The following is a 26,768-nucleotide window of genomic DNA, read 5'->3' on the forward strand; positions in this document are numbered from 1 at the left end:
AATTCGAGTTTTGTACAAGCTCACAACGAAAGTTATAGCCAATTGAAAGTACCGGGCTGGGGAAACGTTTCCTCAGCCCGGACATTTTTTTAAATTGTATTAAAATTAAAAAAAAAAATTCTAAAATTATCTACGAGTTTTGTACAGTTTTGTACAGCAAAAATCGAGTTTTGTACAGGCTTAGTTAAATAATTAGAGCTAATTTAAGTTTACACTGGGTACATACGTACCAAGCCAGCTATATCCAAAACTTACAAAACTTAAGTGCAAATTCCATCAAAGAGTTATGTACAGTATTGTACAGATAAAATGGTACATCTAATTTAATTGCTGATACCAATATTAATTAAATTGATTCGTTCTAAATTAATAACAAAAATCTACATTGTGTGTCCTTTAAACCTAATTAGAATATTACATACAGATTTCCCAAAAGTATACTACTAATTTTCACTTATGAACTTATGAATAAATCTCCCAAAGGTATGCAACGCACTATTTCAAAAAGTTTCCCAAAATTTGCAAGAGTTTCTAAATCGGAAATATGTTACTTCCAAAGGTATGCAAGTTATTTAAAATCTATGAAGTAGGAAGTAGCACTTGTAGTCGAAAAACTTGTACAAAACTTTGGCATACTTTTTTTTTTAAATTTGCGATAGGTCCGGGCCGGGGAAATGGACGTACATTTAGTCGATGTAAAAATGAAAAAATTACAGTAATTAGAAAAACACCCACATAAACAATTTTCAAAGACACTTAAATAGAATTTAAATAATATTGCTGTAAAAATTGATTTAATACACTATTGTCTCCTTTTCTCCTCATTTCTTCCCACCAAAATCATATCGTTGATTAAATTTTTCCCTACCCCCCCCCCCCCCCAAAAAAAAAAAAAATCTCCCCCATATTTTATCAACAAAGACAACCCCAGCCCAAATAGGGACTTTGTTATTGGTCATAGTGTTGGTTATTGCATTCCATCTGTTTAATTGCCTGTTTTATTGTTCATTTATTCTAAGCAATTAATTTCGCCCTTTTTACTGTCTGTTATGCCTTTCTCTATAAGGATCCCCAACTTGTTTGTATTTAATATTATACCCATCCAAAAGGGAGTTCCAACTCTGGATATTCTGGATGTGCTTGGTCCTTATATGTATACATATAAAAAATTCCACCCCAACCATTATAATGATGGCCTCCAAAGTACACTTGACAACCGCACATAATCACAGTTTTAATAAACACTTTTGTAACACATGCACGCAGTTTTCAAAAGAGGATCACAGAAACCTGAACTCTGATCCTTATACATATTTGAAAGAGGGACTTTTTTTTTGGTTCAGCATCATATTAATGTGTCATTGTCTGTAGACCGAAAGGAAAATATACACAAAGATACTAGAGAGTACATATGGAGGCAATGTGATACCTATGTCCCCAAAAAAAAAAAAAAAATCATCTGACTTTATATCGTCAGGAAGGATATATACACACCAAACAACACCCACTCACACCAACACACACACTCATCAGCAAAATGGTATAATTATATCGTTTGTCTGCCATCATCGTTGTCGTTCTTCGGTATAATGCCCTCTTTTGGGTTCAAATAACTTCAACTTATAATAGGTAGAAATTCTATATACCCCAACTTCTATGCTGTTGGGGAAGGAAGTTCATAATTTCGTTTCCAAACTCCAGCTCACATATTTGTTAAAAGAGAGATACTTTGACTTCTACTTTTCGCATTCAGAGAATTTAAATGGCTATGATGCAATTTCCGGTATCATCTCTCTGCCGCATTAGCAGAATATACGCACTCTCTCTTGTCGTTGGTTAAATAGAATTTTCATTGTTTTTTATTTTATTTGTTTTTGTTTCTTTTTTTAATTTTTAGAACTATGAAAAGTCATTCGACGACGTTGATGATGACAAATATTCCTTCAGCAGCATCATACTTTGCTTGATGATGGTTACCCCAAAGGCACCATGTTAGTACCTATACTCTTTATATCTTTTTGAGATAATTAGCATAATGTATAGACAAGAAGTTTTAATGTGAAGCATACTTTTGTGCTGAAATTCATTTTGATATATAAATAATATGCAAAATTCAATTGGCCATGTTTTAGAGTTTGTAGATGATATTATGATGGATGGCTTTTTTTTTAACTGTTTGTTGTGTGATAGGGGGATTTTTTAATTTGTGTTAATTTGAAAAGCTCGAGAGGATTGAAAATTCCTACATTGAAAAGAGAGTGTTTTAAGCCAAATTGTCAAGTTTTATTTTTTTTTTGTTAACAATTAGAATTGTTTGGGGAATATTTTGTTTCACATTTTGTATATTGTAGAAATTTAATTGTTAATAATGTTGGCAACGGATATGGCAAATAACTGTTGTTCACAAAAATTCAGTTTGTGACTTATGATGAGCAAGTTGAGCAAAATGAGTTTATTATTGTTTGGTGAGTAAGGGTAGGAACTTTGTGTTTTAGTATAAAATAAAGTTAGGTTTTTGTCAAAGACAATACATTAATGTTATTGTTAGTGGATGGGAATGGGAAACAGGATGCAATTATGGAAATTATACAATGTTTTTGTTAATAATTCAAGAGAGATTTAATTTTTAACGTTTGTTTTTTCTTCTAAATGAAAGAGAATTTATTATTTTCTTAGTAAAATTTTATTCAAGGGTTCCAATTTTTTTTGAAGGAGGATGTTGTTGGATTTACTAATGGGAATTTCAAGTGGTTCTAATGGATTGTATACCAAGAATATCGCTTGTTGATGGACTATAAGGTTTATTGTTTACATTATTCTCAGCTTGTGATATGTGCACACTATTATTCCATTTCCATATTCTATTTTTCTGTTTCGTTTCAAAAATATAAAAAGAAGATTTTTATAACGTGTTTTAAGTATGATCTATTTCTGAAATGAAGTATATACTCAGAAAGTAAGGGTTTAAAGGATTTTATGGAACGGTATTCCATAGCAGATTTTGGAAGTGGAGGTGTAGCTATAATGTGCCAACGGAGTTTTATATAGCTTTGTGTTCTGAAGTTTTATTTCGCGATTTTTGCAATGGATAGTGACCAATATACAAGTTTTTTTTGAGAGTTTTCAATTCAAAGAAACAAATAAAAAACTAGAAAATAGTCTTCAAAATACAGCTGCTTTAAAAAGTTAACGCTTATAGTATTACATTATAAAGAATTCCGGAATATAAATTCACTTTATTATTTTGCATTTCAAAAACTGACAAAATTTCATTTTTAAGACATACCTTAACACCAAAACTTGATTATCAAAACTTTGTTTTTCGAAATTCTAAAAATGACAAAAGAAAATTGGATTTGATGATGGAAAAAAGTGCGCACTTTTTTCATTATTAATTTTTTTCTTTTATAATTAAAGAATTTTGGAATAGATAATTTTGATAGCCTAATTTTGGTATTTAATAGTATGTTTTAAACTTATGCAATTTTATTGGGTTTTATTGAAAAAAATATTGGAACTTATATTGTAGCTTTATAAATGTTAAATATCATAAAAGAACAATTTTGTTATTTATTGAAAGAAATTTTAAAAGAAAATTTAAAAAATTGTTTTTAAAATTACAAAAGTCATTATCAAATACTTGTAAAGTGAATATTTAAAATCAAACTTTCAAACAATTAATCAAACAAACATTTAAAAGAAAAGTAATTGAAACTATTAATGAAAAAGTAAAAAGTTTCAAAAAAATTAATCGTTTTTTTGTTTTTTTTTTAACATAATTTTTTTTAATCCAAAAATACATATGTACAATGTACATTAGGGTGGCTCAAAAAAATCGAAATTCGTTTTTTTGATTTGGTACATCGAAAACTCGATTGCTAGACACCTCTAGAATATACTCACCAAATATGAGCTCTTTATCTTAATGGGAAGGTCCTCCGCTTTTCAATTTTCCATTTTTACATTAAGCTTCTACTAAAAAAAAATATTTTTTTTATTAATTAAATTTTTAGCCAATTTTTTTACATATTCTTGTAGAAAATTGAACGCTTTACAAAAAAGGTTAAGTACACTTTTTTGAATTATCTAACCGTTTAGTAGATATTTGAGGTCCAAAAATCGAGAAAATCTTTAAAAATTCGTTTTTTGTTCTTAATTTTGTAACAAATTGAAAAATTATAATAATCAAACGCGCATGACATATTATTGTAGGAAACAAATTGCTCCACAAAAAAGGTCTTAATAACGTTTTTTTTTACAAGATTTACAAGTTGAATGAAAAACATTTTTTGATGAAAATTTAGCGGTTTAAGACTTGTTTTTTTGTAGCATTATATTTATACAACAAAAAGTCTGTGAAAGTGATTCATCCTTTAAAAAGTAAGTTTTCTTACGACCAATAGAAATCGAGATATTTGACAAAAATTGAAATCTAATGGTGCCACCAAAAGGCGAATTTTACAAGTACCAGAAAAAAGGGCTTTTGTTTTCCACAAATTTTTGCCACCCATTTGATGTTACTAATCGAAAATCCCAAAATCACTACCTACTTATACATTTTATGTATGAATAAACCAATACGTTTTTTGTTCACCATAATATTTTAAGGATTTTTACCAAATTTCAAGCGAAAACATTTAAGACAGTTTAGTTGTACAAAATAAAAAAAATAAAAAAAAAATTAATTGTTTTTGTCCAATAGAATTTTTCTAAAGTGATTTATCAAAACTTCTGTTGCCTTATACGATTTAAATTTCAAAAGTTTTGAAAACTAAAGTAGGTACTTAATTTTCAAAAACTTCGAGCGAATTTTAGAAAATTTTTAATTCGAAACACGTGATGTGCATTTTGGAAAATTTTTTTCTTCCAAACACAAATTTTAATTTTTCAAAATTGCTTTTGAATTTAAATTGATAAAAATGGTTTTTGAGCATTTAATTAAAAACCTTCGGATGATTGACGCGTATTTCATTTTTAAAACGTAATAATGTAATTTTCAAAAATTTCATCAAATTTTGTATTTTTGGGTCTTAAGTCGGTAATGGATGGTCAAAAGCCCGAGATAGTTTTATGTGATTTTTTGAACCACATTAATAGGTTGTAAGCCATACCCAAGTGGATTAGTAGTCCACTTTACATTTCTGTCTAAATACACTTAGAATGATTTTACTCATCAATTAAAAAAAAAAAAAATAAATCACTAAATAGTTGATTATAAGTAGGTTTTGTTTAAAGGCAAAAAAGAATGTATTAAAAAAATTACCGAATTTCTTGTGTTGGAAAGTGAATAAACATTTTAAAGAAGTTTACCAATATGCCCTTTTTTGTTTTTATATTTTGTAAACTATACGAGTATTTTGGTGTATCTAAATGTGTGTGCTTGAATTTGTCTTCATTTCTTCTGAATGTTCTTCACTCTCTAAATGTAAATATTGATTATTTTTGTTTCTTGTATTTTATACTTCTCCTCGATGTGTGCAATTTTGTGTGTTTTTATTTTCTCAATTATAATTTTTTTGACGCATGTTCATCATATTTAAATATTTTGTATACATTTTTTTTATGGAAACTTTAATCTTCTCATGACAGTCCCTAAATGATATATATGTATTTTTAATCTCCAAATGTTGATGTGTGTAATCAATTGTTAAACAAAAAACAACATACTCACAATATTGTCTAGTCACTTCTGCTCGTCACACAAAATTTATAATTAAAAAAAAAAAAAACTTAAATCGTCAGTAAAAAATCAATCTTCAAAATAAGGAACAAAAGCAAACAAAAAATAAAAATAAATATAAATCTGCCAACATTTAAAAAACAACCTACGGGCACAATCGTATTTGAAAAAAAAAAATTCTTAAAAGAAAATTACACCTTATACCTACCTAAAAACCTGCCTGCTTGCCTACATAAAAACACACACCATGTTTGGCGCATAAAAATAATATAACAAAACATTTACATTGCCCACCTAACAATTTGCGATATCTACCACACATTCATATTACGTACGTGTATGAGGAAAATTTGAGTTTCATTACCAACAACAAAACCCGCCAGGACTTTGATTAATGCTAACATATACATACGAGCAAATAAACAGCATTCACTTACTCATTTATTCACATTTTTTTTTTTTTACTTTTTTTTTCTCATCGACAACGACGACGATAACATGCGTTTTTATGGGTCTCACAGGCGAAACAAGCAAACGGAGAAAATGAAAAGTTTTGTGGCTGCCAAATTATCCTTGAGGGCATTGTATATGTGAGTGTGTTTGTTTGTGTGTGTGTATAAAAATGTATAAAAAGTTACGCAAGTAACGAAAAATAACCCACAAAAATAAACATGTATAAAAATAAAATAACCCTCTACCTCCATCGTGTTATCCTCGAATTGAGAATGTTTTTTTTTTTTTTTGGGTATAACATATGAGTAAACCATTCCACAATACCCAATTCACCCACATACGAATGAGCAAAACCAACTGAAATCCAATCTCGATCCTGGTACTGGTACCTCTTTACCGCAGAATGAAAAAAAAAAAAAACAACAACTTCCATTTTATTGTGTGTTGCTGCAATTTATTCTTCTACATGAGGATTGACGAAATCTTGATCCTTTAAACAAGGAATTGTATGAATTTCACCAAAACGGTTGATATGCTAACCACTTCCATATTTTGGATAGGTACACCAACAAAATTTCGAAATTTGGAATTCCTGCTAAAACAGCAAAGCAATTGATACAGAATTTTGAAGTTCCATGGTTCCAGTTCTCAGATAGTTTACCAGAAATTCCAAAACGTGAGAAATTTTGTACTCATACAAAATGCGAAATTTACTATGTACGAAGATTTAGATCACCTTAAAGCATTTACTTTCAATTAAAAGGAGTTTTGTAAGCTTTTTTTTCATACTTTAAATGTTCAAAACTGCATTTTATGATGGCACACATTTTTTCTCCTCAAACTGTAGTGGGAAAATTAAGGAAAACCTTAAGTCATATGACTTATAATTTTTTTGATTTTCATGCTGATTTCGAAATCGAAATTCTTACAAAGTTTATAATCGTAATGGTAAAATTTCTCTTCGTATTTGTATTCAATAGCCTCAGCTTAAAAAAAAAATATATGCTTCGCAAAATGCGCATCGGAAAAAAAATTATTAGAACGTTTTTTGTTCTGGTCGTCTAGCCATCTACGCACAAAAACTCTCGAAATTCTTGAATAAATTTTTGGTTGATTAAGAAATTGCTGAAGTGACCATAAGGTGTTCATTGTAAAGGATTGAAATTTTTACTTTTCTTAAAAAAAATCCAAAAACATGCAAAATAGTTTCAGTTAAAGTAGACTACATATCTATCTATTCCCGAAAATGACGTTTTGATCGATCATAAACTTTTTTTTTTCTTAAAGTGCAAAAGGAAATATTTGTGACATTTGAACATAATATTAAACAAAATTAACCAAAACAAACGTTCCCGGAATGACAGTTTATTGATGTACACTATACTACCTATAAATGAAATTGAAAGATTGAAACTCACTTATGACATAAATTTAATATATTTATCAATAAAAAAAGTATGCAATGATAACTTTATACATTTTCAACTGCTTCCAGCGTGATTTGTACGTTACATTATTAAAATATTGAGACTTTAAGACGTTTTTGTACAATGCGTTATATATCTTCGGACATTTTTTATAAGGAATATTGTGTAGTTGTGTTAGGAAATACTTTTTTTTGAATTGATGAAAGTTTTTCCGAGAAAGATTTTATGTTTACAATCCCAAAAAATTAAAAGAAAAAAAACGTGATTTTTGTAATGATGATATTTAAAAGAATGTATCACAACAAAAACATTACTGTTAAAAAAAGAGCCAAGTTCTCCTATGTTGAAATTATGCTAGCACAAAAAGTACTGAAATGTAAAAGTGTACAAAGTTCTAAAGCTTGGCTTTAAATTTAATAAATAAAATTTTGGTTGTTCCCTTTGCAATTTAACTTTAAATTACCGATTTTTAAAGCTATTTGAAAAATTGCCAAGTAAACAACCAAAATTTTATTTATACAAATTTAAAGCCAAGCTTTAGAACTTGGTACACTTTTACATTTCAGTACTTTTTGTGCTAGCATAATTTCAACATAGGAGAACTTGGCTCTTTTTTTAACAGTAATGTTTTTGTTATGATTTCACTTCTTTTTGCAAGGTTTTGCTGTGGAAATTAAAATCTCTATAATTGATGAAAATTCAGATAAAATAGGCGGTTACCACGCCCCTTGTCTAAAATTCTCAAATTTTAAATTTTTTCCTTTGTATAAACTACCAGCTCTACCATTCTACTAAATTTCAAGATTCTACGATAATCAGAAGTGCTCTAAAATATTTGATGTAAATTAAGCGAAAATGGGCGGTTACCACGCCCCCCTGGTTGAAATTCTCAGGTTTTAAATTTTTTCCTTAATATAAACTACCAGCTCTACCATTCTACTAAATTTCAAGATTCTACGATAGTCAGAAGTGCTTTATAATAATTGATGAAAATTCGGCGAAAATGGGCGGTTACCACGCCCCCTGAATTGAAAATCTCAAATTTTCGATTTTTTCCTTTGTATACACCACAAGTCCTATCACCATGTAAAATTTCAAGTTTCTACGATAGCGGGAAGTTCTCAATAATTTTGATGATCTGTCAGTAAGTCAGTGAGCCAGTGAGTCAATGAGTCAGTTACGGTTTTCGCGATTTTTGAAGTCCTATATCTCAGAAACTACTCATCGTAAGAAGCTGAAATTTTGTGAGGAATTTGGGTTCGGCCAGCTCAATAAATGTAGCGAGTTTGAAATTTCTGGCATATTTGGTGTGGAAGTTAGAGGGGGGTCGAAAATGGCCTGAGTTGTTTTCTGTAAATAAGGGTGTAGTGCCAAAGTTGCTAGAGAACTTGGCTGGGCACTACCGTGCCCCTTGATCTTAGTGAAAAATGACTATATAATGATAAAACAAAAGTGAAAGTGAAAGGTTACTACATTCTTCTAGTGTCACGATTTTAGTACACAATATTTTTACTTGCGATATAGGTACTATAGGTAAGTTTAGGCAATTCTGTCTGTCTGTCTGTACCTCGAGCTTCAAACTTGGTAGTAAATAGTTTTGAGTTATTCCATTGAGGACAAATTGAAAATTTTTTAACGGTACCTGTCATATAACGGAAATAGAAAAGTTAAGTTATTTCAAGAACGGCTAAAAATTTTATGTTAAGTGTTACACATAAGAGCCTTTTTTTAAATAAAAAGAAATTTTATGTACCGTTACTAACGGTACCTGCCATAGAACGGTTTTTTTGTTTTATGAATTTCTCGTAAAAGTAAACGACAGAGCTGGTTTCAACAAAATTTTTTTACAGAAATGTTAAAATAAACCTTTTACAAAAATTTTATAAAATTTTCAAAAAACACATTTTAAAATTTAAACGACATATGTAATAACTTTTTTTAATAAACATATACATATAAAAAATTATTTTTTTTTTAAACGATTTTCGAATTTTTTTTTCTAAAATCTCTCTTATATACAAGAAAACATATGGCATACTTGGTTTTGTGTAACATATCATATAAAATAGTGTTTAATTAATTATAAAAACATATTTTGTTCAATAAAGAGCTTTTATATTAGAGTTTCTTTTACCATAAAAGCAAGTCGTGCATTTTTTTTGGAAATGGCGTAATTGCGCAATCACTAAAATTATACTAAAACAAAATCAAAACTTAAATTCTGTTTTTGTTTTTATTTTTCTTCAATCTACTTTGTAAGAATGTTTTTCTTACACACAGAGAAAAATATGACCCGCTAAAAACTAACAGATTGCCATATTATTTTACCTTCCATACATTTCATAAGGAAATCTTATTAAAATCAACGATTAATAAGGTTTTTTTAAGGAGATTTCTTATTATTTTTATAGAGAAAATCTTATTAAAATTTTACTGAAAAGTTGATTTTTTTTGCAAACTTAGCACTAGAACAAAAATCGCGATCAATATTTTCATGGCAGGTTGGTTCAGGTGGTAAGGTGGGCGACTAAAGATTTGAAGTCTCCAGTTCGATTCCCAGCCTGGTCACCGTTTTTTTTTATTTTTTTGCAGATTTTAAAACAATAAGAAAAACCCGATAGTTTTAATAAGGTTTCCTTCTTGGATGAAAACCATAGAGAAATCTTATTGTATTTGTTCTATTTTATGTGGTCTATTTTTCTCTGTGCATTTAGTCTTTTTACATATTTTCAAAAAATGTACCGCGTTTTTTATTTTTAAATGTGGACGTTAAGGTTAAAATATGTAAGATAAATGAAATGCATCTGCAAACTTATAAAAAGCTATTTATTAAATATTTTCTCTGTTTTGGGATCAAACTTTTGAGCTTAAATAATACATCAGATATCTATTTCCAATTGTAAATGAGGTACTTCAAATTACTTTAACATGTGCAAAATCATATTCTGTTGATTTTATTTTAGATATATCAAAGAAAATTAAAAATGTTTTCAGAGAAAGCTAAATTTTGATAAAAGAAACCATTTTTATATATTTTTTATTTTTTGAAAATTTCTTTATTTATCTTTGCTTTATCTTTACATAATTTTTTAATTTTATTAATCTTATGAACCAATTTAATTCGTTTGTTCATGTTTGTTCGCCTAAAATTTTCGTTTGCACAATTTTTGTATAGGAAGTATAAAAAAAACATTTTAAACGCTTAAATTAACAGATAGATTAATAAAAATCAACTGCAATCGTTCGACCGCTTCGGGTTTTTTCCATACACACAAGAAAATTCTTTTAGAAAGTACCAAGAAAATTTTTTTTAGCAATTTTCATAAAGAGTAGGTACTTATCTATCATTCCTTCTAAATCCTTATAAAATTTGAAAAATATGTCCGTCCACCCTACGATTAGGAAATTGAAAAAAAAAGAGGTTGTCTGTAAAGCTGGTTTACGGACGATGATTTTTCGTGATAACGTCGTAAGAAAATAGGTTGTGTGCTTTTAAAATGAGTCAATTGAAGGGTCAAACAATCATAATTTACAAAAAAAAGCTAAAAAAAAATTAGCTTTTTTCTTTGCTCATTATATAAATTTTTTTATTTTAAAAGCTTAGAAAAAAAATTATATCATTAAAAAGCCAAATATTTCTTCTAAATAATAAAACCATATTTTAATTTTTACAATGCGCAAAAAGTATTAAAATAATTTATTAAAAACAATCATTTCTTATGAAAAAAGTAAAAAAATCATTTCCATCACCCAAAAATTCATTTTTTTTGATATAACAACATGAAATTAATTTTATTTATTATGTAAAAAAGTTAGAATTTTTTAAAGCCAACCATGTCGAAATTCCAAACTGAGATTACGGTACTTCAGACACTGGTGGCTATTCGGAGGGCAACAGATCTCCACAGGTGTTTTGAGGTATTTCGCAAGTTTTTTAATTTAACATTGTGTAGCTTGTAGTGAATGTACAGTTGTGTGATATACCAAATGAAAGGTAACATGATCAAGATGCTCAATAAGTTAAATCAAATTTGTATTCGCTTTAGATCAAAAGATAGAACCTGTTGAATAATAAAACTTTATTTTACCGTTATCTCAAAATTGTGACTATATATAGTTCTGTCTATTATCTATCTACACTTTTCACTTTTGTATCTTTTAAAGAAAAAAAGACAAAAATAAAAAACGGTTAAAAAAGGTCAAAAAACTTGGGACAAAAAAACTAGTTTTTCCCGTTATTCGGTCAAAAACCATTTTGAAATACCAATTTTTTGCACATGTATGCGCACAGTCATAGACTACATGTTCTATAAGCTAAAAACTCACCCAAAAATACTCCGAAATAAGTAGGTATTTTTCAAAAATTCATATTTCGAAACTCAGAGACTTAAAAAAAAAATCCGTATCAGACCCCTAACTTTTTTTTTATTATCTTTCGAATGACGTTTTTCAAATTGTCAAAAAAAAATTACCCTACTTATAATCACTACTTTGTCAAAGGTCTACCTCATGTTTTAGTTTTAGAAAACCATTTATAGCTTGGTTTGGAAATTTTTTTAGAATTTTTTCAATACCATTGTCTTGCAATAAATGTATCTATTGATTAAAAAAAAAATTCAACTCTTTACATTGTCGCGTTTAGAAAATAGACAATTTTTTGCAGTTTTGTTTTACCCTTATTTACCCTATTAAAAGATGGAATTTTTTAAAATCCTTCAATTGTATTTAACATCAGGTTATTATCTTTCAAATAAGCTATAGAAGATTTTTGTATGTCTAATAGTTTATTTTTAATTTTGAGTTGAAATTTTTGCCGAACTGCGAAAGTGCGAAAGTGTAACGTTAGAAAATGGCGTCACTTTTTTGTTGTGGCTGCCATGGTTCATCGATTTATAAGACGTTATCACGTCAAAAATTAATTGATTCATTTAAAAGTTACTAAAATCCCCGAAAATATTTTCTTTTGGAAATATGTATTTACCTTAGCTGCTTTATGAATATCAGAACTAACACCACTAATATTTGTTTTTTATATTTTTTGCAAAAAATTGATACATTTTAGATTATTGAGACTTTGATTTTTAGACGTATTTTATGTTAGGTAATAATTTCAAAAATAAATTCAGGTTTACACCTGGAATTTGAGTATATTGACATTGTACGATTTTCTTAAAAAAAATTTCCACAAGTGGTGCCTTTAGTATTATACTATGCCTAAAATATCCAAATTACGAATTTTTGCATTATTTGTTTGTGGTTCAATTTTCGATGAAATAGCCCAATATGAGTTTTAAGTGTTTTTTTTTCTGCGAAATTAACATTCAATTTTAAATCAAAATATTTTGTTATTTAATTTTTTATTTCAAATCTATTAAGAGCCTGAATTGTTGGCCATAAATTTTTGGCTAACTCTGACTGAAAAAAAAACTTCGGATTTGAACCTTTCAGTTTCAAAGCCGCCCAATGGCGATCAATAAATTAATACCTACAAGCATGACCTAAATCCTCAAAACAAAATTGACAAATTTTTAAAATAATTTAAAACTATTTTTTTTGAAGTGCGTTAAAAATAATAAAAACATTGTTGTGATGCAATCCTATAGCTCCTGTTTAAAATTTCAATTTGTCCTGTTAATATGATTTCCTTTTGTTTGACTCATTTGAAGTGAAAATGACGCGCTTTGCTGGTGAAATTTTATCCACTAACACTTGTTTCGTTTCAATTTCCAACATCGATTCAAACGTACATCTAGTAAGGTACTTGAGTTCTTAAATGTTGTTATTTTATTTTTATCACAGCATTTGACGTTTTATATATCCAAGGGTTAGGTATATCACCACAATAGCAAGAACCTAAGTCGTACCTACCAAAAATACGATGTTTAAAAAGAAAATCTTTATTTTATTGCCACCGTAAATTTAAACGCAATCACCTAATCGACCAATATTACACAATAACTTAATTTCGTTTTTATATCCTATTTTTCCCTTTTATATCCGTGCCGCTATTAAGGCTATTTTTTGTACTGTTTTCTCTCGAGAGGGCACACACACACAATTGAGATAAATTTCCCCATGCTCCCATTTGAACATCCCCAAAAGAACACATTGTGGAACGTAATTTTTGGTGTCTTTTTATCCACAGGATGGGCAACGAGGACATTTAGAAGGTCTAGCATCGGTGTATTGTGAACTTCTAATGGCTCCCTTTGGTGATATATTGAGTGCTTTAGAAAATGCCAGGCAAGCAGCATGGGCGGAACGAAGTCCACAAAATCCAGCGGGAATGGGTACAACGCGAGGTCACCGCGGTCATTCCAGTCAAGGTGGTCTGCCAAATAGTCATAGTCAGCCAATTTATGTGCCAGGAAAATATTCGGTATGTATTTAAACTAACTTAAAACCAAAAAAAAAAAACAAGAATAGATTTTTCATAACAAAAGATAAGAAGAAAATAAAGTCCTTTTTCTGCATGTCCTTGGAAGACCTCTAAATAGTTTTATGATCACAACACATTTGTTAAGAACCCTTTTTTGTTCAAAATGACGTTAAATTGCCTGTGTTCCTCTTTTATACCCAATTTTTTTTTTAACAAAAAAAAAATAAAAAAGGTGGAGCAAAGATTGAACCTCTTGTAAAAGTACTCCCAAGGTGTTAATCCTTTGCTTTGTGAGTCCTGACAGAAAACAACAACAACAATAAAAAATAAAATACAAAAAAAAAAATTTCCACAAAATACAAAAACACACAAAAACAGAAAACACCTCAAAACAATTGCCATTTAGCGAAGCCTCACCACTTCCGTTCGCCAAAACGAAAAATCCTTAAAGTTGTTTACTCCCAAGTGGCTCTGGAAATATCCTTTTAACCTTTGGTGTTCTTCCAAAGAAGAAAACGACTTCTTCTTCACTCTTCTCAGTAGAAATGAAGAAGAAGAAAAAAAGAAATAAAAAAGTTTAAACCCAACTCCTTCTCAAGTTTTATCCTTTTTTTTAATTTTTTTTTTTTCATTTGTAGGTAAAGTAGTTTGTTTATACAAATTTATCCTTTTTTTTCGGCTCAATTTCTTATTTTGCACCTTTTCATCTTCTCTCCTGACTTGTTTTTTTTTTCGGTCATCAGGGAAGACTTTTTAAGCTGGAGCATGTTTATTCCTTGTTTTTTGTATTTGTTTATATACTTTTCTGCAGGATCTGAATTCTGGGTCCTTTTTCCTATGGCGTTTAGTAGCGTTGGTTGTGCATGTTTTGTTATTTATCGTTTTTGTATAATTTCTTGCATGTCCTTTTTGTAGGCAGGGAATATGATGGTGGTGGTTATTTTTGTTTATATAAATACACAACATACACAAAAGATTTCGAGGGGAGAGGGTGGGTTAATTAAAATTTTGTGAAAATTAATTTTTCTTTGTTTTTTCAAACTTTTGACGTCCGGCATTGTGCAGCCTTCAAGTTGTCTGTCGGACAAGGAGGAAGACGAAATTTATGGTTTTGGCTATGGAGTGTTTGCGCCCCGTGTGGCCCGAGGTGCATTGCAACTTCAACAGCAAATGATACAGCAGCAACAACAGCAACAGCAGCAACAACAACAACAACAACAACAACTTTTACCATTAGTGCCACAATCACAACAACAACAACAGCTACAGTCCGGACAACAACAATTACAATCCGGACAACAGCAACTGCCTAACTCAGCGAATTTAAATTTAGTCCAACAAAGGTGAGAGAAAGATGATGAAATTTATACATATTTTCACTTTTTATTTTTGTTTTCATGTAGAAAATATAATTGCTTAATTGCAAAACTTTTTTTGTGTTTTTGATTTGTTTTTCATCTCTTTTTTCATTTGCAGTTGCTTGAGTCCCAGGTCAGCGTATTTTTATGAATTTCCTCCAACAACAGGTAAGGATATACAAAATAATGATTATTTTTTTAAAGGAGATAGGGTAAAAGCGGGTGAGATGGCATACCTTTTTTATTTTTGTCATATTTTTCAAAGTAAACCACATTTCATATTTCTAACAATGCAAAAATGTTCTATATTCAATATCCAACGTATTATTTGTTTTACAGAATTTTATATTTTAAATTTATATTTTTAAATTAATATAGAAAAAAAGTTAAAAAAAAAACCAACTCCCTCTATAGGGTGGGTGAGATGGCGCATGAGTTTGTTTTAGGTATCTATTGCCAAATTCATTGAACAAATGGTTGAACGATGTGAAGGAGTCAAGCACCAATGCATGCTGTATAATAGATTGCAACTAGTCCTCTTTTTAATAAAATTTGAACTTGGCTGAATTACTTAAAAAAAATATTTTGAGGGTGATATGGCACATGCTAAAACTATACTCAATTAAAAAATTCTAAAATTCTAGTAGGGAATGCGCCATTTCACCCGCAAAAAACTGAGCCATCTCACCTTTTTGCGCATAACTCATATTCGTAAGCACCCATAAAAAGCAGATAGAACTAGAGCTCAGATTTCACACGCAATGCATAACTTATACTCTCTTGTATGTATTGGTGTATCAAGGGCATCTAAGATCCCAACGACTCACAAAATATCGGAACAAAAAAAAAAAGGGCGAAAAAAAAATTCGAAAAAAATTATCACATGATTTGCTTTGAAATTTTTTTTAATTTTTTGTATCACAGATAAAGAAACGATTACTGGCTACTTCGATTTAAAATATTTAAAGAAAGCTAAAAATATTTTTCGTACATTTTTAGAGCAATAAATGTAAAAGATATTTAAAGTGTGCCATTTCCCCCGCCGCGCCATATCACCCGCTTTTACCCTATAAGCAAATTATTAAAACAATTAACGTAGAAATAGAACAGCAGCAAATGTATAACAGTTATAACAGTTAACATATCTTTAAATTACTACATTTTAAGCTTTATACATACCTACAATTATGATTGCTTTAAGAAAATTTCACGGTGGGATCCCCAGATTCTCATAAACTGTTATAAAATACCTCTTAGAAGCAAACAAAGTGTTATAAATTAGAACAGTTAATTGAAAATATTGTAACTAAAATATTTTAAACACAAAACCACCTGACAAGGACCTTTTACCAAATAAAAAATATTTAAAATTTTTTTCGAATTTGAGAACGAAAATCTGTTATAACTTATAACTGTTATACATTTGTAAATACGCCTTGTTAAAAATATAAAACAAAAATATGATTTGTTAAGTAAAACCGATACATGTTTCCTATATTTTTATCTAATGACTATTTCAGAAGGACGAGAAACAAAAAAGCGAACAACACTTGCTCGGCTTTTAAAAGGACTTAAGACTGTAAATAGAAGAGATCGAAATAACCACCAAACAGCTGCTCAAGTAAGGGTAAGTTACTTTTTATAGAATTAAAAAAAATATATATATGAAAAAATGTGCTATATAACAACTAATTAATAACAAATAAACCGGAAAGTTTAAAAAAATTATTTTGAGGACAAAATTGACCTCTATTGTAAAAAAAAATTATTTTCAAGTTACCTATTCAGTAAAAAAAAATAATCTGGGGGAAGTTCACAAACAAATAATAACGTTTACAAAACATTATTTGCCAAATCAGTTCAGGGGAAATAACCAAAGAGAATGGAACAACGTTTTTTCCTTATTTCATCATTGGACTAGAAATAACGTCTGTTTATATCAAAATTTGTTACCAATTCACAGAAAATTGAGGCCAACGAATCTACTACATATCATTTTTCATTTTAAATTCATTTTTATTATTCATCAACTTAAAACTATCTTAAAGCTAGACAAAAATTCATAAAAACTATCCTACTTATCAATTACTTACAACTAACTTACTGGCCCTATACGAGCACTTTAAGTTATACTTCATTTTTCTTAATTCTTATGCCTTTCGGCCTTATAACTATTTTAATACTAATATTTTAATGGTTTTTATTTTTCACCAAAAAATAATTAAAAAAAAAAAAAACTTGGTATCATATCATTTTTTTTTTTTATTTTAAAACTTACAAACTAATTAGAACTACTTAAAACTACTTAAACTACTTAAAACTACTAAAAAAAAACTAGAACAGCCACAGCAAGCAATTTTTTATTTTTTTTTGTATTTTTTGTATTTTTTTTTACATACATATACACAATGCATTTGGACATGAAACCGGTAGTAAAACTTTCGAGGTTTCTCAAATTTTGTCAAGTTCTTATTGCAAAGGTTATATTAATATAAAACTTGGTCTCAAAAGTCGGTTTAAGATTGAAATTCAAAACCTTCAGGCAACTATAGGGTGTTATAGGAAAAATGTGCATGTGCAGCAAAGAGCGTGTACGTTGGGTTGAGACAAGAAAAAACTCTCACTCACCCTTTAGAAAAAAACAATTAAAAAAAATTAATTTCAAACTTTAATATGAAATTCTTTAAAAAAAACGTGGGAAATTTGAAATGTTGTCATTTTTACAAGAGTGATACAAGAAAAATTAAAGAACAATTTTCAGAAGAATAAGCTCAGCTAAAAATTTGTGGAACGTATTTTTGTTTTGTCTAAGACCTACGGTTTTTATGAGAGATTTTTTTGTGAACTTTGACCTCCTATAACGGGCATAGTAAAAGGTGGATATATCAAGACTTATTATGGATGGAAAACCCCCTCAAAAAAAACATTAATCTTTAATGTAGGTATGTTTACTGAAATAGAAGCTATGTGGGGCCCATTTCACAGCTTACTTCTTGAGTATCATCATCGTAAACGACTTTAAACATTGATTGGTAGATATGGTCTTTTGAACTTCTCGAAGGGCAAAAGATTCGATGGCTGTCTTCCTTGCTTTCTCCCATTTAGATCCTAATTAACTCATAACCACAGTCTAGATGCTTAGTGAAAATTTAATATTTTTTTTAACCTTCTTTGATAATAAATATCATGGTCCTAACCATGGACCACAAATAGCTGGTTATCGACCACGAATAAAAGATATAACACCCTAATGTAACGAAAAATTTCGGTTCATATCCAATCCAGGGACTCGAAAATTGAAAAATATTAAAGTAGTAGGGCTCATGATTTTACCTGGGGTAATAACTTTTCACAAAGTATTATTTAACCGGTCACAAAAGCCAGGTTTTATCGCAAACTGATTTGTAAACAATCAATTACCAAATAAAAAAAACAGTGCATGGTGGCCAGAAAAGGATAAAAAAATGTTTAAATGAATCAGCAGAACTAAGAACGACTCCTTTCATGACAAAGAAAAAAACTTTACGAAAACACTAGTAAATGACTCTGACAAATCAGGAAGTATGAATATTGCTATTTTTAGGACGAATTCTGCGCAGTCAATATGAATTAACAAAGGTTTTTGCTAATATAGAAAACAACACCGAATTAATACGACCATAAATGTACCTAAGCAACTAAGACCATTGCCAAACCGGGTTTTCAGAGGGCAAACCCGGATTGAAAAAAGTATAAGCACCATTATTGTGGTGGGAAAATTTAATACAGATGGTATATATGAAAGGGTACACAAACAAATAGGGGGAAAGGGGGTGAGTTGGCAGAAAAGTGGGATGGATGTCAAAAATTGTGGTTTTGTACGATTTCTTCAAAAGTAGACCTCCTATCGAAGAAAACTTATATCAAAAGCTTTAGATCATAAAAAGTTCTACAACTTTTACTCAAACCATGTTTTTATGTAGGTACCTTATAGTACCTACAGGTAAAATAGTGCATAAAATCAAAAAAAGAGTGTGTGTACACATGTACACGCGACTGAAGTTATACTTCTCATTCAGTATATGTAAATGAATTTCATTTGATATTTTTAACTTCTATTATTAAATTAATTAATCCACAATTCGTTTTTTTACATTTTTATCAAGTGAACAATAAATTAATTCTTTCATCCTCCTTGCGTCCATGTAGTTTTCAATTTATTCTGAGAAATTTACTCATGTTGTGCGGTTCAGAACTTACGGTATATGGTTAACGAAAGTAAATGAATTGCTCATAAAATGTGCGATATGGTAATTTTATGAGAATTGTGTGTGCTTCAGCAATAGTAGTAGCAATATGGAACTTGCAGGGTTGCTACAAAGCTCAAAAGTTAGCTGAGCTCAGCTCACAGCTCATGGTTGAGCTGAGCTGTCGGTGAGCTGAGCTGAGCTGAGCTGTTGGGTGAGCTAAGGTAAAGTGAGCTGAACTGAGCTGTGATGGGTAAGAGGATACATTGATTTTTATTTGGAAAGTATAATGAAATATTAAGATATTTTAAACTTTTATAAAACACCATAGCTTAAGATGTTTGGTTCTAGTTATTAATGGAATTATTTTAACACATGGATATTTTTATAAATAAGACAGATTTTCGTGATCTTTTCTCTTGGTTTTTTTAATATTAAATATATTTCTCTTTTTTTTAGTAAAAAATTTTTTTTTTTTTTTTTTTTTTTTTTGTTTTTTTTTTTTTTTTTTTAACGGGAGGAAATCTTCAAAAGACACTTGGCAGTATTCGACACCAAGTAGTGTGGGACTCTTAACCACTAAAACCACCTCTTTATCAGGACCAATCTTGAGAGATCGACATCAGATTTTTCTTTCTTAACTTTGTAAAATCACTTTGGGGGAAGTTTAAACTTTTAATACTTTCCCATGTTTTTTTAGACCATAAGCTCATGAGGCTTGGTTCTTCTTAATCTCCGAACATGGTTTCTTGTATTCAAGACGGACACCATTTCAGAATTGGTATGACTTTGCAGTCTCTGATTATGCGATACAGCGTATTTTTTAACAACTTCTGTAACCGTTTCTATTTGTAGGTCACGATGTAGATCGCTATTTCTTATGTACCAAGGTACATTTACTATTCCACGAAGTACTTTGTTTTGGAATTTTTGGATGATTTCGGTATTTGTTTTCTTTGTACAGCCCCATAATTGGATACCATAGGTCCAAACAGGCTTTAGTACAGCATTATTTTGTTTTGGGTTGATAAATCAGAGTTGTTACCAAGTAACCAGTACATTTTTCTATATTTCAAGTTTAGTTCTTCTCTTTTCTTTTTGATGTGCTCTTTCCACTTTAGCTTTGCATCCAAAGTCATTCCAAGGTATTTGGCCGTATTGGCGTAAGGTACAGCTTGATTATTAATGAATATTGGAATATTGTTTATCTTTTTATTTGTAAAGTTTATATGTGAAGATTTTAATTCAATATAAGTTCAAGTGACCTCAACTCCTAAAATTTATAAAGCGTTTCGCCCAGGTACGACAGTGGGCTCATCAGTTAGATCTGTCGTACCCTTACTAAGACGCCTTAAAATAAGAATAATTTTAATAATTTTTTATTATTTTTGTTATTTTTTTCTTCGTTATTGTGAAGATTTTGTTTCATTAAGTTTGATACGCCATTTTTCGGTCCAATCTCTGACTGTGTCGACGGCATATTGCATCTTTACTGCTCCCCTAGAGACACATTTGTCGGGTACCAAAATTGCGGTATCATCTGCAAAAGTAGCCATTATGGTGTGATTCCCAACTGGGATATCCCTTGTGTATAGTAAATACAGGGTAGGACCTAGGACACTTCCTTGTGGTACACCGGCTTCTATTTTCTTCAATTCCGAATATTCTTGATCGTACCTTACTCTAAACAATCGGTCTGAGATGTACGATTTTAATATTTCATAGTACTGTCTGGGAAGATCCCTTTGCAGTTTGTACTCAAGTCCCTCATGCCAAACCTTGTCAAAGGCTTGAGCAACATCTAAGAAAATAGCTGAACATACTTGTTTTTCTTCTAATGCTTTTTCTATTACATCCGTTATTCTATGAACTTGGTCTATCGTGGAATGTTTATTTCTAAAGCCAAACTGATGATTTTTGATTAACCTTCTTTCTTCTATAGTTTTGCTAAGTCTCTTCAGAAGCAGTTTTTCAAAAACTTTTGCCATAATTGGTATAAGCGATATTGGTGTGTAAGACGTCACTTCTGTAGGTGGCTTACCTTGCTTGGGTATGACAATAACTTCAGCAATTTTCCAATGGTGTGGGACATACCGTTGCTTAAGGCATGCATTTATTATAAAAAAAAATTCCGGTACAATCCGGTTTTTCGATTTTTTTTTTACTTTTAAGTTCTCCCGGTTTGAGAACGCGTGGACCTACAGGGATGGGAGTTGTACCCCAATGTAGGTTAGAGTCCCCGCTACCTTTTGGCATCAAAAATTTTATTTTCATTTTTTCAAAATTCCGCGATATAGGCGTTGGAAGTTGGGGGCGCGAAAAAACTTCTGGGAGCTGAACGCTATGATCTAGAGACAGGGGAGTGGTGCCATATGAAAGGTTATATTCTCAGCTACCCGATAGTGGTATAATCCGGTTTTTCAATTTTTTTCAAAATTCCGAGAAAATCGCGTTTGAAAGTTGGGGTAAAATTTTTTTTCGAAAAATCCCCGAATCTTTGAACGCTCCTGGAAGCTAAACCGCTTGAGAGCAATTTTTGGGAGTGATGCCAAATGATAGCTTTTGTCATGGGCCTACGCTTTGCACATTTTCAGATTTTTAAAAAATCGCCTTCCATGTTAAACCGCCACATCATGCCTATTTTTTCAGAATCGTGCCCATTTTTTTTTTACTTTTAAGTTCTCCCGGTTTGAGAACGCGTGGACCTACAGGGATGGGAGTTGTACCCAAATGTAGGTTAGAGTCCCCGCTACCTTTTGGCATCAAAAATTTTATTTTCATTTTTTCAAAATTCCGCGATATAGGCGTTGGAAGTTGGGGGCGCGAAAGAACTTCTGGGAGCTGAACGCTTTGATCTAGAGACAGGGGAGTGGTGCCATATGAAAGGTTATATTCTCAGCTACCCGATAGTGGTATAATCCGGTTTTTCGATTTTTTTCAAAATTCCGAGAAAATCGCGTTTGAAAGTTGGGGTAAAATTTTTTTTCGAAAAATCCCCGAATCTTTGAACGCTCCTGGAAGCTAAACCGCTTGAGAGCAATTTTTGGGAGTGATGCCAAATGATAGCTTTTGTCATGGGCCTTCGCTTTGCACATTTTCAGATTTTTAAAAAATCGCCTTCCATGTTAAACCGCCACATCATGGTTATTTTTTCAGAATCGTGCCTATTTTTTTTTTACTTTTAAGTTCTCCCGGTTTGAGAACGCGTGGACCTACAGGGATGAGAGTTGTACCCAAATGTAGGTTAGAGTCCCCGCTACCTTTTGGCATCAAACATTTTTTTTTCATTTTCTTCAAAATTCCGAGATATAGGCGTTGGAAGTTGGGGGCGCTCACTTTCAGCTCAGCTCAAATGAGCTGAGCTATGGTACCTAGCTCAAAGTTGAGCTGAGCTGTGAGCTGAGCTGAAATGTGAGCTTTTTGCAACCCTGGCAACTTGCCACATGTAACTTGCCACATACAACTTGCCACACGCAACTTGCCACAGGCAACTTGCCACATACAACTTGCCACACGCAACTTGCCACAGGCAACTTGCCACAGGCAACTTGCCACATACAACTTGCCACACGCAACTTGCCACATGCAACTTGCCACATACAACTTGCCACATGCAACTTGCCACATGAAACATGTTACTTGCAACGTGTTGTGTGTTTTATGTTTGCCGTACTGTGGCGTACTGCATTTTTAAATACTAAAGTACTGCCTACTCTAAAGGTGAAACGACAGCCCTGCTACCCAGGGTGATCGCGTCATAATCCCTTTGACATTCTTGTCAAAAAGTAAATTTTCATACCCACCCTCCCATAAGAAGTATAACTTCAAAAATTGTTCCACTCATGAAACTTGGCAAAAAGTTTGCTTTTGGGATAAGAACCAAGTACAAAAAAAGTCTATAAAAAAAAGTTGGGTGGAAGGGTGTTTTTTTCGCGGACAAGAGGGAGGGGTTGAAGGTCAAAAATATACCTACTGAAAAAAATTGTTTGTTGAATATCATCATATGACACATGTTTTGAAGGTATTTTTTGATGCTGAATCTAATGACATAAAAATAAAGTCAATACGATTGCTCTAAGAAAAGTTATTTCCGATTAAAAACCAGGTAAAATATAACCGAAACCCATGTGAAAAACATGCTACACTGACAAAATTTGAAATGAAGGTTTAAGATAAAACAGGGACAAAGGATTCATAAAGTTTTTAAAAATATTTAGGGTGAAAGGGTGTTTTTTTGATAGGTTAAGTTGTTTGTGAGAAAGGTATCATAACAGCTAACTTAAATTTTATTAATTTTTAAAACTTGGCGAAATAGTTTTGGTTGGTATAAGAATTAAGAATCTATAAAAAGTAAAAAATTATTTTGAGTGAAAGGGTTTTTTTTTCAAGAAATGATGAAATAGTACATAAAATCAATAACCCCCTCCCTCTTGTCCGCGAAAAAACACCCTTCCACCCAACTTTTTTTTATAGACTTTTTCTGTACTTGGTTCTTCTCCCAAAAGCAAACTTTTTGCCAAGTTTCATGAGTGGAACAATTTTTTTATTTTTATAAATGCCTATTTTACCTGTAGGTACTATTAGCACACAAATATTGAGAAAAATGCAAAAAAAACGATTCTTTGGTTTTTTATTTTTATCTTTTTAAAAATTGGTTGGGTTTTAACAAAACCTGGTCAAAAAATATTATATTGTTTTTCTACCTATTTTAAATGTTTTGAGAAAAATATTAATTTTTTTTATTTTTGACGAATTTAATTGGAAAAAATAGCATATTTTTCAATAAAAAAGTTTTCGAAAAGTTTGGAATGCCATTATTAAGATTAAAACCTTTTATTGAAGACTATGTAGGAAAACTATTCTTTTACTTAAAAAAAATATTGAGAAAAATTGAAAAAAAAAAACATTTTTAAGATCGATTTTCAGTTAATGACAGTAAAATTAGCGGGAAATATCTATTCAATTTGTTTATGGGCAATATATTTTTCCCCTTTCATATACAATTTATCCTAATTTTTCCCACCACATTTCCACGGTTCCAACTGGTAACTCTGGTATGTAGTCAGTAATAACTCTGGCAGATGGTCACGTTTGGGAAGTATGTTTTTCTAGTTAATCATAGATAAAATCCCGCACTGTTAATTCAAATTTCTAGTCGTTAGGAGTTTCGAAGAAAATTTGATTATTTTAATATTTACCTCAAGGGTACTAGTCCCAGGCACCTTCTTATCTCCTATTCTTCTTAAAACCATTCACCACAAAACCCTTGAACTTTAAAAACAAAAGTTAATCCTTCTTCAGAACACGACTCATTCTTTGAACAGTTTTTGAGCTTTAAGGACTTATACTTTTCTACCACTTCAGTAACTTTTCAACAAAAATCTGAATCGATACTTAAGAAATCCTTTTTTTTTTAATTTTACAAAGGATTTACTCGTAACTCATTATATTGTACATATATGTTTTATGTGTCCTTTTCATAATACCTATATCCTCCGCACCCATTCATGATGAGTTTTTTTAATGCAGAAAAAGAGATTACAAAAAGTTTCTCCCCGACTTAATTTTGCTTCAACAGTTTTAATCAAAGGATCACTTATATGGTCGCCTTCGTCCTTTCCTTCGCATCTTCCAGTTGCATCATCACATTTGAGAGGAGTGTATAGAAAATCCTTTCGCCGCCACCTCTCTCTGATGGGTAAACATTTAATTAACTCTGAATTTCATAAACACTTAAAAAGTCCACATATTTTGCCATTTGCACTCCTTTCGACTAACACACACACATTCTTCTCACACATGTACCCACAAATTCATCCATATACTGCATTTATTGCATAGCGCACAACTTCACAGGATCAACATATGAAAGTTTGATGTCATCAATTTCTTATCTAAAGAAAATAGAAACTAGAAAGTTTGCTACCATTTAGGGATAGATATGTGCGCCCCATTGCTCTTGCAACGCATATATTCACAGGACCACGTTGATCCTTTGCAAGAGAAACACTACAATTTGGCTACTTTATTCTTTCCTTATGTGCGGAATCTCTCTCCTTTTCGGCAGCATCCTCTTTTCTTATCCTGCAGGATTAAATTTAAATAATTTCAACTCAAAAATGGAGAATGTTGCGTTCTTCCAAGGACGAGGACGACGACGTTTATTACTATTCTATACTAAAATGTGTGTAAGCGTGTGTGTGTGTTTGTTGTATGCTGTGCTGTGTTATCTTATCCCCCAAATGGGACAAACAACAACAAAGACGAGTGCAGAATTTTGCAAGAAACTTTTGAGAAAGTCATTTGCATGCGAAACAAATGTGTATATGTTTAGTGTCTGTGTGTTTTCTATGATAATACCCCCTTCTGGAACCCCCTCATGCTGTTTCGACATCGTCGTCATATAAGATACTTTATGAATGTATTAAGAAAAGTTTTAAAAGGCTCCACCGGCACTTTGTTGTCCCGGTTTTTGAAATTTCCAAGACCACATTGCTGCACATTCAACTTTGTCGCTCCTTCCCAAAAACCGGGATCCCTAAACCTATAGTTGTTTGGGAAAATTATTGTTACCATAAGGATTCAAGCTATACCTAAGGATGAGTTGCTTAATGCTTATGCTTTAGTGCATTCTGTTAACCCTATACACAGTGGCTATAGAAGAGAGAAGGAAGAAGAATGAAAAAAAATTAATGATGGCGCTCGTATCAACTAACCCAAAGGATGTTATGCATACGTTAGGGTGTACCTTATATGACCTTAGAAAGCCTGGGAGTTATGGTTTTTTTCATCGTTGTCTGCCTGCTGCGCGCGTTGTCTTTTGAGCGATGACGATGCCATGGGTTTATTTTTTCTAATATACAAGCGCTCAGTTGATCTGCGTTTGTTGCAGGAATATATTTTAGAAATTTTTAGTATCTTGGAGGTATAATATGCTTTGGTGGTTCTTGCGTCTTTTGGATATCCTCTAGAGAAAGAAATAGAAGTTGGAAATAAAGATAAATTTATTATCCTCCGTTGAGCTGTGGATTTTATAAATTATACCAAAAGAGACAATTTTGTGTAGGTATAGGTAGGTACTTTTGAGGATTTTTTTGGCGCCGCCACAAGACATCGTTAGAATTATCCATGAATCATGCAATTCTTTTAAATTTTTTTGATGCATTTTGTTTTTTTTTTTTATGATTCAACAGAAAAAAATCATATTTTTTTAATGAAATAATTCGGTAAATTTTGATGTAGTCA

General features: G+C 31.0%; 1 protein-coding gene across 1 annotated transcript in view; it reads left to right on the top strand.

Annotated features, from left to right (window-relative positions):
• The window catches only part of LOC129915547 (uncharacterized), a 505,115-nt gene that overhangs the window by 416,333 nt on the left and 62,014 nt on the right, over positions 1 to 26,768 (top strand). The window contains exons 3-6 of the mRNA XM_055995150.1: positions 13,706 to 13,939; positions 15,005 to 15,282; positions 15,416 to 15,465; positions 16,818 to 16,924. Of these exons, the coding sequence (XP_055851125.1) occupies positions 13,706 to 13,939; positions 15,005 to 15,282; positions 15,416 to 15,465; positions 16,818 to 16,924 (669 nt within the window). The remainder of the gene's footprint in view (positions 1 to 13,705; positions 13,940 to 15,004; positions 15,283 to 15,415; positions 15,466 to 16,817; positions 16,925 to 26,768) is intronic.

This window comes from Episyrphus balteatus, chromosome 3, assembly GCF_945859705.1.
Source record: "Episyrphus balteatus chromosome 3, idEpiBalt1.1, whole genome shotgun sequence".
In the NCBI taxonomy this organism is placed as follows: domain Eukaryota; kingdom Metazoa; phylum Arthropoda; class Insecta; order Diptera; family Syrphidae; genus Episyrphus; species Episyrphus balteatus.